Raw genomic sequence first — 17,473 nt, 5'->3', positions numbered from 1 at the left:
TCCGTAACACGAGAATGAACCTCATTGGTTCTCGCTGAAGCTCAAGCGTGCTGCGTAACACGAGAATTAACCTCATTGGTTCTCGCTGAAGCTCAAACGTGCTGCGTAACACAAGAATGAACCTCATTGGTTCTTGCTGAAGCTAAAATGTTCTGCGTAACACGAGAATGAACCTCATTGGTTCTCGCTGAAGCTCAAACGTGCTGCGTAACACGAGAATTAACCTCATTGGTTCTCGCTGAAGCTCAAACGTGCTGCGTAACACGAGAATGAACCTCATTGGTTCTCGCTGAAGCTCAAACGTGCTGCGTAACACAAGAATGAACCTCATTGGTTCTCGCTGAAGCTAAAATGTTCTGCGTAACACAAGAATGAACCTCATTGGTTCTCGCTGAAGCTCAAATGTGCTGCGTAACACGAGAATGAACTTCATTGGATCTTGCTAAAGCTCAAACATGCTGTGTAACACAAGAATGAACCTCATTGGTTCTTGCTGAAGCTCAAACGTTCTGCGTTACACGAGAATGACCCTCACTGGTTCTCGCTAAAGCTCAAACGTGCTGCGAAACACAAGAATGACCCTCATTCATTCTTGCTGAAGCTCAAACGTTCTATGTAACACAAGAATGAACCTCATTGGTTCTTGCTGAAGCTCAAACGTTCTGCATAACACGAGAATGAACCTCATTGGTTCTCGCTGAAGCTCAAACGTGCTGTGTAACACGAGAATGAACCTCACTGGTTCTTGCTGAAGCTCAAAACTGCTGCGTAACACGAGAATGAACCTCATTGGTTCTTGCTGAAGCTCAAACGTTCTGCGTAACACAAGAATGAACCTCATTGGTTCTCGCTGAAGCTCAAACGTGCTGCGTAGCACAAGAATGACCCTCATTGGTTCTCGCTGAAGCTCAAACGTTCTGCGTAACACAAGAATGAACCTCATTGGTTCTTGCTGAAGCTCAAACGTTCTGCGTAACACGAGAATGAACCTCATTGGTTCTTGCTGAAGCTCAAACGTGCTGCGTAACACGAGAATGAACCTCATTGGTTCTCGCTGAAGCTCAAACGTGCTGCGTAACATGAGAATGAACCTCATTGGTTCTTGAGGAAGCTCAAACGTGCTGCATAACACGAGAATGACCCTCATTGGTTCTTGCTGAAGCTCAAACGTGCTGCGTAACATAAGAATGAACCTCATTGGTTCTGCTGAAGCTCAAACGTGCTGCGTAACATAAGAATGAACCTCATTGGTTCTCGCACGTCAAGCGAACATGCTTGAGCTTTCGTTTACCACAACTGATGTGTAAGTTGATGAATGTCTATATTTTTTACGATCTCTTTCTGAACTTTTTGAAGCGTCAAAGTAGTAGTTGCGTAGACTGTCAATGCAGGGACAGAAATCTCTCAAATTAAATAATAAAAAAATTACAAATATCGTCTTTTTGTGTTCTGAAGATGAACGAAGGTCATATGGGTTTGGAATGACATGAGGGCGAGTAATTAATGACAGAATTTTCATTTTTGGGTGAACTAACCCTTTAATACTTTGGGTTAGAAGTTTGTTCAAACCATGAAATATAAGCAATAGTAAATACACAACTGGGCAGAAGTTTAAAAAAAATCGGTCATGTAAATTAAATGTTTTGCTAAAACAGGGAGAGTTTTATCAATTATAAATGACTTTTAGTATGCTTTATAATGTTCTTTCCCCCAATGTCCCCAGTGTTTCTGAGGATAACAAAGATCTGCTGATATTAGAAAAAGGTTTATGCGATAATAATTGCTATAACAATATGAATGTTGATCCCCATACAGAAGTGTTCTAGGCAGGTGTAATGCAGCTCTGCTGAAGTTTTGCCAGGCTGAGCATTAGTTAGAACCACTGCATTTCGTTGCCTTGTACTTGTACTTGTGTAATGACAATAAAGTTGAATCTAATCTAATCTAATTAGTTACGCACCTTTCTTCTCTTTTTTCTCCTCCTCCTCTCCGCCAGCACCGAGCAAAGTCATGATGATCCCGGTCTGAGAGTTCACCCCAACAGCCATGACCACCATCCGACCCGAGCCCTCCATCACATGGGTGCCTGGTGATTCAGTTAACGGCGCAGTAAGTCATGGAGAAACTGTAAGTAATAGCAGGCCTGACGCTCTGACCTCAGCACAAATGACACAATGCGTGATCTCATAGATGTCTGCTGTCTGACGACACCAATCCCTCACACACACCTGACTGTAGAAGTGATAACTGGCTCATTCATGAAAGCTAATTAATAGAGGTTATGTTCTCAAATGTACCATCAGTCTCAAACCTGAAACCTGCACTGGCTTGTCAATATAAAATTGTAGAATCAGAGTACATTAACAGTGTTTTAATGTGTTTTTAAAAAAAGGACCCATTTGTTAACATTGGTTAATGTAATTAACTAAGCATAGTTAATTGTAAACTGTACACAAGCTAAGCATAGTTTTAAAAAAAAGTATTCATTGTTTGTTCATGTTAGTTCACAGTGCATTGACTAATGTTAACACATGCCACTTTTGATTTGAAAAATTATTAAATGTTGAAATTAACATAAACATCAAGTAACAACTGTGGCCCACATTTTGCACACAATATTGTTACCACGTGATTGAAATATTGGCAACACTTTACAATAAGGTTGTAGTTAACATTAGTTAACATTAGTTCATGCATTAGTTAACATGAACTAACCATGAACAATGCCTGTAGCTTTACTGTTTTTGTAAGGTTATCTTTACAAAAACTCCCCATCTTACTCTAAAGGTAAAAATGCTGTTGTGTACCTTATCAACATTATTAAAACAAAACATGTATCAATGGTTTTTGTGACCCTTATTGTAAAGTGTACACTATTTCAACATTACCTGATTGTTTTATTGTTTTATGATGTTTCCTGGGGTGCACTTATAATGTTAGAATGCTTTTTACAGCTTTTTATAAAAAAAAAAAATCATAATTTATAAATAAAAAGGCATTTTTTCCTACCCTTATTTTAGCCCTCTGCTCTGAACGCTCTGTTTTAAGGGGCGTGTCTGCTGTGAGATTAGAGTGTAAACACCCATTGCTGTGATTGGCTAACGTCTTTCCATTTGAAATAGTACTGCTCTCTCTTTTAGCGTGTTTTTACTATTACAGCTCTCATGGTTAACTAAGCGTGAAAAGTGTTGCATTACATTTAGATCAATGGCATTAAATTTAGATCTAAGGCATTATATTAAGATTGTGGCATAAAAGGTTGCAGTGATGATCATTGTAGCCGATCACACATTTTGATCGAATAAAAAAATTCTCCTGTTTAATAGACAGCTCCAGCGCGTACTGCTCAAACGACTGCAAAGGGAGCTTTCTTTGATCGCTTTCTTTATAGAATTTAATCACCGTTAAATAACGGATTATTTTCATCATACTAAGAGAAACAACGCAAGTTGACGTTTAGTCACTGGCTTGATTTACTGACACACAGACCCAGAGAAGAACATTTCAGATCAGGCATTAGAATGAACACAATTACTTACATGTTGCATTACTGTCGAGCCCAGGCACTGCACAATATTTTGTAATCCTCAACGGCATGTTTATTGCTTGGTAGCTCAATCTGGTTTAACACTAGGCCTATGTTACATGCGTGAATCGGTGGGCCGGACTAAACAGGCAGTGATGAAGTAGGTATTGATCTTCTTCTGCAGAGGCGGTGCTTCACCACACTCCAGACGTCACAGCCTGGCACATTCTGAGATTGAGCGTATGCTGGGCCTGGTTTCTATAAAAGCTTTTCTTTGACTAACAAGATGTATTCTTATATCACGATAAACTTTTATATATCAAAGGCTGAATGAAAAGTTGATTTCTCAATTCATGACCCCTTTAACATGACTTGCCGTTAACAAAGCATTTATTATTATTTACTACTTTGTAATGAACCTACAAATGTTAACACATCAGTTAATGTTGAAACAGTGTACACTTTACAATAAGGGTCACAAAATCCATTAATATATGCTTTGTTGAATGTAAGTAATGATGGTAAAGTGTGTATAAACATGAACAACCTATCAGTTGATGTTCAGATGGTTTCCTCTTTAGAATTATGTTTACCAACAGCCCAAAATCAATGGCATATTAAATAATGTTGATAAGGTACACAACAGCATTTTTACCTTTAGAGTAAGATGGTGAGTTAGAAGTGTTCATCCTTAGTGTGTGTCAAGTTGTCAACTGCTACATAAACTAATGTAAATATGTACAGTAAGATAACCTTACAACAACTGTAAAGCTACAGGCATTGTTCATGGTTAGTTCATGTTAACTAATAAATTAACTAATGTTAACTAAAATGCATTAACTAACTCAAAATATGACACCAAAGAAGTGACATTTTTGGGTTCTTTCTACAACATGAGAGTAAAAATGAGTAAAATAAGTAAAAAATATAACATTTAACACTTTCTCAAGGTTAAGCACCTTCTTTAAATGACCGTTCATTAAAAAAGTTAGAATTTTTAAGCCTATTTGTATGAAGTGCCACTTATATATTTTGCCAGTGTTGATGGATTTTACTTTTTCTGATGACTTGTCTGACCAGTAAAAAAAAAAACAATTGGATGAAGAACTTCAATATGTATTATGTGTAGAAAAGCACAACAGAATGAAGGCTGAAAAAGTAGAATATAGTAGTAAAGAGGGATTCACCAGAGAGAAGCATCGGGTCTTTGTCCGCATTTTTGCGCACATGGTCGGATTCTCCCGTCAGAGAACTCTCATCGATCTTCAGATCGTTGCCTTGTATCAAGACCCCGTCAGCTGGGAGCAGGTCACCTGAAAACAGTAAGGGCTGTCAATTTAACATGTAAATATAGTAGAATTAATAAGCAAGAAACATGCCTCACCAAATCACACTTAAAAAAAAAAAAAAGAGGAGCTATCCACAAAGAAACACGTATTGAAACTTGATGCAACTTGATGAGCTAAAACTTCACATACACACTCTTGGGACATCAGAGACTTGACTTTATACAACCCCTTTAAAAGCTCAGCACTCATGGTGCGATATGTTTAAAAAAAAAAAAGAACATAATATTGAAAGTGACTTACAGCAAGCACAACTGGGTCTTCAGCTTAACGTCTTAAATCCAACGGTCAAGAGCACAACAGGGACAGAACTGTTTCTGAACACAGGCAGCCACTTAGCAATGGAGCATATTTCAGAATCTAATCTCAAAAGCTCTTTTTAGTCCATGTGTGTTCCTTCCAACAATCCCTTCAGTTTCTCCAAACAACAAGTCTGGATCAATATTGCTGTCTCCAAAGAATTCCAAAGTTGATCCTCTAAGACAGCACTTGTCAAGCATTCCACAACAGAATCTCTCTCCAATTTTTCTGAGTTTACAGTCCTAACTGAGTCGATATCAAAATGACAAGGCTGGCAGTATGCTGTGCAACAATAAGCAACACTATATTGTAGGTGTTCCCCAGGGTTCGGTATTTGGACCTTCTGTTGTTTTTTTTATCAAAAAAATGTATTTTCGTTCAGAGATAATTCTGCTTTCATTTTCCATCTTTGAAATGCATCATATCAACTCCCACACATATTCAAAAATAACGGTAAGCCAGGGACTGCTAACCACCACTGTACTAGTCAAGGAGATGGACGTCCTCTTCCAGCCTGCCAAATGCTCTCACCCACAGGATCGCTCCATCACTGTCAACGGATACATTATCTGCCTCCCACTTGTTCAGGAGATCCGGAATACCAACCGGAACCTCTCCAACACTGCAGAACCAGCACAGCCCTTCAGTCTGATGATCAAATGATAAGCTTGACCAACTCTCATAATCAAACTGTAAATTAATGGCACAGAGCAGTCTCGCTTCATCGCACAGCAGTGATGTCTGGTCATGCTTTAAAGCTCTCTTGATAACGCTCCACTTAATGAATAGATTTCAGATTATACATGGATGAACCTTCAATTACAAATCTTGAATTGCATCTATGGTAATACATATTATAGATTTATACATTTGACACATGTCCATGGATTTCTTTTTTAATCAAGATTTAAGGATAACATAGATTATGTAACTGGCCATCATGTTTTTTTTTGTGCTATTTCTCTTTACCTTTATGTCTTCAATAGTTAATTTTAAATGGTTCTATATAATATTAACCGTAGTGCATGTATTCCATGTACTATTGTCTCTTTATTAATATGAGTAATATGCAACCTGGTCTCATTGTGAAAATGTACCTCTGGCAACGTTTTTGCAAACCGCCAAAATACGTACCAATAAGTACATATCTCTGCAGTTTCAAAGTGAAATGAACACTAGAGGCAGTAAAACAGCAAGCACTTTTTAATCGTTTTTTTTTTCATGTAAATGAATAAATTTTGGAGTTTGCGTCACTTAATCTGCTCCATATGCTCGGCTTTTTTTATATAATAAGTTTGCTCAGTAGCTCAGCTGGTACAGATTTGTACTTGTAATAATGAAAGCTGAGGTACGAACCCCGTGAAAGACAAGTCATGATAAAAGAGCTCAAAGATGAGTTCACACAAGCTAAAAATACATGGTTACTATTGTATTTTTGTCACATTTGCTTTTGTTAACACTATCGGTTAGGTTTAGGGTTTAGTGTAGGTGTACGTTAAAAAAACAATGTCACAAAACGTCAGATTGACGCTCATCTGTTCCGGGAAAAAAACGCTTTTGGCGGCACCCAGTGGACATATCACTTTGAAACTGCAGTGATATGTACATATTGGTACGTATTTTGGGGTTTGCAACAACGTTGCCAGAGGTACATTTTCGCAATGAGACCAGGCTGGTAATATGAGTAACTGTGGGACCTGTGGGACAGGTGTGTGCCTTTCCAAATCATGTCCAGTGAACTGAATTTACCACAGGTGGACTCCAATCAAGTCATGAAACATCTCAAGGATGATCAGAGGAAACAGGAGCACCTGAGTTCAATTTTGAGTGTCATGGCAAAGGCTGTGAATACTTATGTACATGAAATTTTGTTTGTTTATTTATTTTTAATACATTTGCAAAGATTTCAAACAAACTTCTTTCATGTTGTCATTATGTGGTTTTGTTCGTAGAATTGAGGAAAAAAGTATTAATTGAATCCATTTTGGAATAAGGCTGTAACATAACAAAATGAGGCAAAAGTGAAGCGCTGTGAATACTTTCCGGATGCATTGTATTTGGTCTTGGTGGACTAGATCTGCTATATTGCTACTGATGCTGATGCTTTGGAGCATGTATGTAGACTTACTACTGCCAACAGATACACAGACACACTGCTGTGAGTGTGTAACATCTGCTGCTGCTGCGTGAATAGGCATAAACATAAACCCTGTCGCAGATCTGGGCAGGTGGAGCTGGAGAGGTGGCAGAGGACCATCTTACAACAAATACTGAATCTGACTATCTAAATGTTGAGCAAGCGTCATTGGCTGCAGAATCAGCAGAGGCAAAATAGCTTGTGTCATGTAGTAAATGACAGCATGTAACGGATCTATTAGCCTGTGGCATCCAAATGACCTATCGGTAAGCCCCTCCCCTCGAACGCAGATGAGCCAATAGCAGTTGAGTATCAGTTGCGCTGGGACAGGAACTCGGACATCTTTAGGTGTCAGCGCCATAGAGAAACATTGGAAAATCTGAAGCTCTCATCGGTTTGATTGTGTTTATGCTACAAAAATGCTAAAATGTTGTGCCTGAGGTACTGTAACACTGATTCCAGGGCTCCTGGGAGGATTTTCTGTTTGTCATACTCTCGTTAAGTTACAATTAAAGTCCCTGCTAACATACAAACCGAAATAACTAACTGTTCTCACGTCATGTAACACTATAACTGTTAGGTCAAAAACACGAAGGTCTACATTTCAGTGCCTCTCCATATTAAACTGGTTATATGTAAATTAATTTCATTTTAGATATGTTTAAGGTCTACATTATCTGTCCTACTAAGGAGGACTCCTATTTTGATGGGTATTATAATCAACGGGTAGTGAAAGGAAGAGCTCGCAGTTGTTTTGCAGATACAAAGTTTACCAGTTATTAACTGCACCCTCGAAAAGGCATACGGTCTGTGTATATGTTTGTTTACTGTTAGTTGTATGAGTGTTTTTGTGTAATTTGCTGCGTATGTTAATGGTAATGCAACGGAGAGAGAGAGTATTTGTGAATGAGACGTTAATGCGCACTTCTTATGCTTTTTTGTTCTGCTCTTACAATGATTTTTTGGAGTGAAAAACGATGCAATAAACTTCATAAACCATCAGTAAAGTTTGGCCATCATTCGGACGGGGTATACGTTACATTCTGTGTCCAAAAACATCTTGGGATAAGGTTTTCACACTGACAGCTGTCATTGTAAGATATAGCATCTCCGTTTGTTTGTCCGAGTTAGCAACAGTAACTAAGGGGGGCGGGGCTTACCGATAGGTCAATTATAAAAATACAAGGGGGATAAGTATAAAAAGAAAAACATGCGGACACATACCATACTTGATTTGTGCAATATCGCCAACGACAATATCTGACACAGGGAGTTGGATGACCTGCCCTCCGCGCACCACCTGGAACTTCTGCTCCTGTTCGATGCGGCTCTGTAAACCCCTGAACTGTTTCTCTTTGCTCCAGTCGTTGAAGGCCGTGACCAGAACAACACACACCACTGAGAGTAAGATAGCAGCGCCCTCAATCCAACCGGCCTCCGATTCCCCCTCGTCCTCCGCACCTGCATTCGCTGTCCCGCAGGCTGCAGAAAGAGCAGATCAACAGTTAAACACACTGGTCAAAACACACACTGCACAAACACAATTGCTTTTTTGGTACCCTATTCATGGAAAGTGACACTTCTCACGTCACTTCTTAGCATCTCGTTGTGTAATGTGAGATCTAAATAATACTGGAGCCATAACAGGGACAGAATATTCTTTACAAACAGGGACAGAAACATAAAAACGCACATTTTTGAATGAAAAAAAACGTTATGATGTTTAAGCCATTTGGTTTATGAGGACACAAGAATGTTTACGTTGTAATAGTAATGTCATTGTACACATTTATGAGCACACACACACACATTTATATATGTTGGGTTTTCATGTTTAATGGGGACATTCCATAGACATAATGATTTTTATAGTGTACAAACTGTATATTCACTCCCCTAAACCTATTCACCACAATAAAATATTCAAAAACATTTTCAAAATGTCCAAAAATGTCTCTACAAGGATAAGGAATTCAGATATTATCATCTTTGTGGGGACATTTTATCCCCACAATGTAGGGTTTACCACGCACACACACACACACACACACACACACACACACACACACACACACACACACACACACACACACACACACACACACACACACACACACACACACACACACACACACACACACACACACACACACACACACACACACACACACACACACACACACACACACACACACACACACTTTCTCTCACACACACTCAGATACACATACTCACTCTCACACACATACACACACACTCACAAACACACACACACACACACACACACACACTCACACACTTTCTCTCACACACACACACGCACATTCTCTCTCTCTCTCTCTCACACACACACACACACACACACACACACACACACACACACACACACACACACACACACACACACACACACACACAGCAATGCCATAACAAATCATCGGAATACAGTAGCAATAGTAACATCCTAGGTAAATATACTTGATAGTTATTTTTATAATAAATAAATTGGACAAATTCTATATCTGAACTGTAAATAGCTTTAGCGCACACACTGCCAGAAATGCATGTAGTGTTGAAAATCAATCTGTGTTATCATGTCCACACATCCAGTCATGCGTTATTATTGTCAGTGATTTTTGATCTAGCATGAGGGTTTCCTCAGGGGCGACGGCTGTCGTCTGTAAATCCACTGGGGCTCGTCTACAGTAACGGGCCAGTCCCGCTCCAGCTGTGCAGGGTAAAATAAGCACAGGGACATGCTTTCTGGTGAGCAGTAGCTGACACAGCCACTGCTGAATGCACCAGGACACACCAAATTCTTTGGCTCAAGACCATTTGATTGCATTCCATTTTCCATCCATACTTTTTCAAACTCGTGCTAGACGGTTCATCCAATTTTCACCAAAATTGGATCAGATCATCTTCAGACCATGCTGGCAAAAAGTTAATAAAAGTTTTTTGATAAACCCAACCATTATCGAATAAAGCGCAAAGAATTGGAGGAAAAGCACGCCAAATTGGACGTGATGCTACATCTCCAAAACACTTTAGGGCATTGAGATGAATCTTGGTACATGTTATCTCAAGCATGACCTGAGGCGACATACATCATTTCAGCACAGTGCCACATACTGGTCAGAAGATATGAAAAAAATGGCATTTGTTGCTTATAACTTCTGAATGGTTTGCCCAAAAATCCTAAAACTGGTCTCTGTTCCCTGACTGACAGAGACTGGCAATGTTCAGACTTTATTTTTTATTTTTTTTAAACAGCCTTTCCATTTTATATTCTTATTCATTATGAGCTCATATTAATTGAGTGAGTGATTCTTTTTTTAACCACAGAAACATTTCAAATGAACTAGAGAAGACAAAAAGTGAAAAGCTGAGAAGGTGACCAGTTGCAGCACTAATACATTTAATCATGTCAATCCATAAATATCTTTTTAAGTACCTTTTATGGGTCTTGTGAGTGTAAATTTCGTTGCTGCCAATGGAGGCCTTTCTGAGCCATCGGATTTCAACAAAAATATCTTAATTTGATTTCCGAAGATGAACAAAGGTTTTACGATTGTCGAACGACATGAGGGTAAGTAATTCATGACAGAATTTTCATTTTTGGGTGAACTAACCCTTTACATTTTTTGTGAAAATGTAAAAATATGTACATAATTAGTTTGTTTATTTGTTTCTTAATTTGTTTGGTCCGCCATAGTATTTAGAGTGTGTAATTTGTATGTAAAATGCACATGAATATCAACATAAACGAATGAATAATTCTGTTATGCTAAACCCCTTAAGATTTGTACCAGTATGAATTTTTGTTTCTTCTATGTAACAAATTTGTTGTTATTTTAGTTCTATTATAGTTTTATTCATATTTTGAATTAGCTTTTAGTTTTATATTTTTTGTTTTCATGTTAATTTTAGTGATTTTGTTATGTGCTTTTGTCATTTTATTAGCTTAATTTATATTAGTTTTTTCTTTTAGTTTTAGTTGATTTTAATTTTTATTTAGTTCCAGTTAATAATTGTAGTGCTTTGGCTTCAGCCTATTGCAGTTTATTACCAAGGCAACATTTCTAATTTGCATTTAGTTTAACATTTTCAACTAGTATTTATATTTTATTTTATTCCAGCTGTATTTCAATTAACAGAAATGTTATTAATAGTTTTATATTAACCCTACAACACAAGAAGAAATGTTCAGCAAAATGTCCAAGCAGCTCTTTTCCATGCAACAGAACAACATTTGTTATTTTCTGATATTCTGCTAAACATCTCCTTTTGTCTTGCATAGAGTTGATCTTGGAACAACATAATGGTGTGGAATTGATGGTGAACCGTCCCTTTAAATGCGCTCCCACCCACTAATGAATATTCCAGAAAGAACTCCAGTGTTGGTGGTTCTCAGATCAGCTCTATTTTCGGCTCTGCAGTATGGACCGTACGGCGGCTCTAGATGCCTTCATGTGATTGAGCTCCTCTGCAGTAAACCTCTTGATTCGGAGTGTGTCGAGAGCTGTCCGCGGTGCTGAAGTGCAGACAGCCGGCGTTAGATAACAGCTCGTGACACCAGAGCTAGTGCCGCAACACTCCTGACACTCCACCAAAACTGCCCAGGAGACACTTTGTTTTATGCAAATTGTGTCGATTTGGACAAATGCGCATTTTAACCAGATATTTGTTCTTGTTTTAAGCACAAACTAACTTCATTTTGACACATTTTTAATAAAAACAAGACTTTATTAAGTCACTTTGCTTCTCCATTATCCAATGTATCTTAATTTAAGAATGTTTAGATATTTGTGCTGGAAAACAAGACCAGTGTTTGCGTGTGGTCTACTGCTCTGCACAGATGAAATTCTAGTCGTGACTCTATTTAACATTAGAGTTATGGATTGGATGTAACAATTGTGTTGCACAGACAAGTTTATTAAGCAATTCTATTGCACTAATGTCATGTTAACGTTTCTAATGCAGTACTAACAAAACTGTGTATTTTAATACTCCAAATAACTAGTCTTGTCGTTACTAGATTGTCGTAACACCTTTGTCGCGTTCAATGCGATTAATCGCACACTTATCATGAAATTAACACATTAATGTTGTCATAATTTGCTATATCCAAAGTAAACAATCAGATTGAAGGGTGATTCTCACAAAACTGTATTTTCTGCAAGCCTCAAGGATAATTGGAGACTCCAAAATGACACCAAATAACCAAATATAAGGAGTCCATATAATTATATTATATAATAAATCTATACACGCCTAAGCACCCATGAAAAAAAACATTACATAAAAAACGTTACAGAATTCACAGTGTATAGTATGAGTACAGAGCAACAACAACAAGATTTTAGACGAGTCAAGCTGCGATACCGAACAGGACCACACGGAGAAGCCAAAAACTCCAAAATCAACCGCTTTGACTGCATAAAACCTACGATTACTGAAATGTGTCTGTACATGAATGCAGCGTGCGATCAGTGATCGAGACCGCGCACACGTGTATTGTTGTTTGTGCATCAGACACTCACACGCTTACTGTACGACTCCGGTACATCACCAAAATCGCGCTCTTCAGAAACAATCGCAGAATACGACAGAGCTCGTGTTTTAAAGCAAAGCGAACACTGGAACGAATAATTCCGTAAAAACGTAATGTGAGTCTCTATTCTCTCTGATGTGATCAGCCTGGCCTTCTTTACATGAGCGGTTTTGGACTGTTTGAAGGAATTAGATTACTGGATCACTGTTTCCCAGATTTTAACGGCTTTAAATGGCCTGATCACAAACAGAGAAGCAGAATCGGGTTAAAGAGTTAGAATGGAAATGTCCTCCTCCCAGGGTTACAGGTGCTGTAGATGCTCAGTGTGATTGTGATAAACTCCCGACTTCTAACATCATCTAACTGTGTGACGGAAATTACGTTAATGAAGCAGTTTCACGTACTTCTGTAATATATTTGCGTTAATTGTGTTAAATTATTTTAACCTGTTAAGGACTTTAAATTAATTGCATGCGTTAACACGTTAGCGTTGACAGCACTAATATATATATATTAGTGATATATATATAGGAGAGCTCATACTAAATGCATGTTATTTTTTATTTAGTACTGCCCTGAATAAGATATTTGACATAAAAAATGTCCAGCATCTTTTGCATATTTGAACCCTTTCCAGCAGTGACTGTATGATATTGAGATCTGATATTTATATATAATTTTTTTTTTTTCATTTGTTACATGTTTCCCGGAAGACAAATTAAGTTCAATTTAACCTGATCTTCAAAAAAGTGGTGTATTTCCTTCTGGAGCGTCAGTGAATGGTTGAACCTTTTTAATAGTTGTGTTTGAGACCCTCAATCGTCCTCAGATCTCAAAATCATACAGTCACTGCTGGAAAGGGTTCAAATCTTCAAAAGATGCTGGAAAACCGAAGAATTAGCAGGATCTAGAGGATTTTTCTGAAGAACTCAACTCAAAAGCTATTTTTTGGTCTTGTGCACTAAATTTAAACATCTTTTATGTGAAATATCTTATTCAGGACAGTATTAAATACAAAAAAAATGACATGCATTTTGTATGATCTCTGTTATTTTTACAATTATTCACGTTTTCACAGATTCTGCAAGGGGTGTGTTTTTTTTCATACTTGTTTCCCTATACTTGTTGCAAGGAAAACAGCCTGAGGGCGAGTGAATAATGCAGTATGTGAATAAATGACCTTCATGATGTATTTCAAGCAACAAATCCTTCAAATGTTCAGCTGCCCAGATCTCCTGCTTCGGGTGGTTGGGCTGAAAAGTGAGATTTTCCCTGTATTGATCTGTATGGAGCCTGTGCTTATCTTGCATGTGGCAGAAAATCTGTGAGGGCATAATTCAGTCTGAACGGCAGGGATGTCTGGACATGCGGAGCAGCGGCGCAATTTATCTCCCGTAAGAGACACCGACAGCACCATTCTCCATTAAAACAAGAAGAAGTGTCACAAATCTCAGATGTAATGGCAGGGTGGACGCCGGTGTGTGGATGCATCGTCTGCAGATGCTTTTCTCTACCTCTGCACTGTTAGAAAGTCCACTGCAGGTGTAATATGCATATTAACGTGCAATTTGCATATTAATGAATGGGGGAAGCTACTTAAAAAGTAATTAAGCTTCAGACCTTTAGTTAACTACATTACGTTTTTTTAAGGGAACAATTTCATTATAAATATACACCGATCAGGCATAACATTATGACAGGTAAAGTGAAAACACTGATTATCTCTTCATCACATCACCTGTTAGTGGGTGGGATATATTAGGCAGCAAGAGAACATTTTGTCCTCAAAGTTGATGTGTTAGAAGCAGGAAAAATGGGCAAGCGTAAAGATTTGAGAGAGTTTGACAAGGGTCAGATTGTGATGGCTAGACGACTGGGTCAGAGCATCTCCAAAACTGCAGCTCTTGTGGGGTGTTCCCGGTCTGCAGTGGTCAGTGTCTATCAAAAGTGCTCCAAGGAAGGAACAGTGGTGAACCGGCGACAGGGTCATGGACGGCCAAGGCTCATTGATGCACGTGGGGAGCGAAGGCTGGCCCGTGTGGTCCGATCAAACAGACGAGCTACTGTAGCTCAAATTGCTCAAAAAGTTAATGCTGGTTCTGATAGAAAGGTGTCAGAATACACAGTGCATCGCAGTTTGTTGCGTTTTGGGCTGCATAGCCGCAGACCAGTCAGGGTGCCCATGCTGACCCCTGTCCACCGCAATGGAATAAGGTGGCCTGGTCTGATGAATCATGTTTTCTTTTATATCATGTGGATGGCCGGTCTCAATCCAATCGAGCATCTGTGGGATGTGCTGAACAAACAAGTCTGATCCATGGAGACCCAACCTCACAACTTACAGGACTTAAAAGGATCTGTTGCTAACATCTTGGTGCCAGATACCACAGCACACCTTCAGGGGTCTAGTGGAGTCCATGCCTCAACGGGTCAGAGCTGTTTTGGCAGCAAAAGGGGGACCAACACAATATTAGGAAGGTGGTCATAATGTTATAATTCGGTGTATAAAACACCATAATATTATTTATTATTTACGTAGAACTTTCCTGGTACATGTACATAAAGAAGACCTAAAATGTCAACACAGGGTATATGTCAACTACTTTTTTTAATAAGTTCATTTGAATGAACCAATCGATTCACTAAAATGAGACTCAGCTCACTTGACCCTGTATGCAAGATTCAATATGACTTAAAATATGACAAAAGAGCATTCTGCTGTGATACATGTTGGACAAAGCAGATCCTTCCTGCATATTAATTTATTATGTTTCATTATATTATGCCAGATAGATTCATATCCTCATAGAATCTAATCATAATACAAGCTTTTGTAATAAAGCTATGATTTTAGAAGAGCAGCTTGACTGTCCATGAACTACATGAACATGATAAGTATCGTACATTGCAAGAGTTAATTCTTCGCTCAGATCTCTACTGGGATAAAAGATCATTTTCCATTCCTGGAGTAATTGAATCCTTGAGCATTATCGTGATTGATAATACTTGCTCAGCATTCTTTTAGCTTCTTTATGCTGCTTTAATGGCTTTGTCTTCATTGCACATTTTATGGCCCACTGGTTTGATGTATGGCCTTCACCTAAAGGTTATTCTTCCAGTGCACACTTCATTAACTCGAGAGACGTGGAAACCGTTCGTTCGCTGGATTCCCTCACTCTGAATGCAGAGTCATGCTCGCTTTACTTTGAGACAAATGCTGAGCTGAAGACGAGCTCTGATGGAGTTTGAGAGGTCCAGCGAGGAAAACATGTTTGGATATGTAATTCTGTGATCAGTATGCAAGAGATAATCCACAGCTAGCTGTGATTTCGCTGATTTTAATGCTCGATGTGGAGGCAAAGAACTGCCCGACTTTATGCACTTTATGTAGATAGAAATGCCTCATTCTAAGGTTATAAAACATAACGGTACATTATGTAAGGTCTTTACACACTCAAAAAAATGCTGGGTTAAAAATAACCCAAGTTGGGTTGAAAATGGACTAACCCAGCAATTGGGTTGTTTTAACCAAGCGGTTGGGTTAAATGTTTGCTTAAAACAACCCAATCGCTGGGTTAAAACAACCCAATTGCAACTCATATTCAACCCAACTTGGGTTATTTTTAACCCAGCATTTTTTAGAGTGTACACCACTGAAAACATAGTTATGTATATTATATTGCATTTCTGTCAATAGATCCTCATTAATACTAAACACTGCACCTTTAAATCTGACCAAGATAAAGTTGTGCAGTACATTTATTTGCATGAATGAATTACAGCATTTATTTGAATGACTTATCTAGAGAGAGAGATGCGTGTGTGAATTACCTGTGTCTGTTCAGCGTCTCTCCACTAATAGATAAGCTGTGAGTTTAATTACTTCAAAAACAGCGACGTTACCACCTCATTGCTGAGGAATAATGTAACAAATCAGTAGCCAAGCTGTTTTATAAATAGAACGGTGATTAAACTGACCGGAACTACCTGTGTATTACACACACACCTTCCAACCAATCAGAATCGAGTATTCAGACAGACCACAGTAAAGAATTTATACACATAGGGCTGGATTTATTAACAGTATGTGTCAGCACAAAACCTAATTTTACCCTTTTTCTTTAAATTATTTTTTTACTAACGACAAATTAGCACTGAAAAAGCGAGGACAGGGTTATTTTTGTGGCTGATCTTATTGCGTATGTATTTGCAGGAGTTTCCTAGCCTGGATGCCAGCCGAACTTAGCCCCGCCCACAACATTTGAGGTTGGGCAGTTCGGTCTGGAATTGATCCGTTGTGGAGCAACAATGCCGAACAGGAGCTGTTTGGACCAATTAAATTGTCAGGAACGGGCTTTATACGATGATGGAAAGATGATCAACAGTAACATAAGCATCCACGTCACCAAAGAGTGCTTGGGTTGAATTCGTTCTTACCCTAAACAGAGAACTTGTTCGTATATGCATTCACCTTCACTATTTCTACTATTTTTAAGTTTTCACAACAAAACAAGCCCAATAGCTTCTCTGGAAAAAAATGACGTTTGGGGGGTAAAATATGTGTTTTTTTGGCAGGGCTGCCTGCTAAAATTCACGTTCCTGGGTCTAAA

The 17,473-nt window shown here is 38.5% G+C and overlaps 1 protein-coding gene across 1 annotated transcript in view; it reads right to left on the bottom strand.

Moving 5' to 3' along the window:
- atp2b2 (ATPase plasma membrane Ca2+ transporting 2) overlaps positions 1-17,473 on the bottom strand; it is a gene marked incomplete at its 3' end in the record, with an annotated part of 161,981 nt that overhangs the window by 61,645 nt on the left and 82,863 nt on the right. Inside the window, exons 4-6 of the mRNA XM_079844967.1 lie at positions 8,534-8,791; positions 4,714-4,839; positions 1,961-2,086 (exon numbers count right to left, since the gene is read on the bottom strand). Of these exons, the coding sequence (XP_079701093.1) occupies positions 1,961-2,086; positions 4,714-4,839; positions 8,534-8,791 (510 nt within the window). The remainder of the gene's footprint in view (positions 1-1,960; positions 2,087-4,713; positions 4,840-8,533; positions 8,792-17,473) is intronic.

This window comes from Gobio gobio (genome assembly GCF_949357685.1).
Source record: "Gobio gobio genome assembly, chromosome: 19".
NCBI classification, from domain to species: Eukaryota; Metazoa; Chordata; class Actinopteri; order Cypriniformes; family Gobionidae; genus Gobio; species Gobio gobio.
Note: the sequence above shows the minus strand (reverse complement) of the source record. Positions and strands in the feature narration are given on the sequence as shown.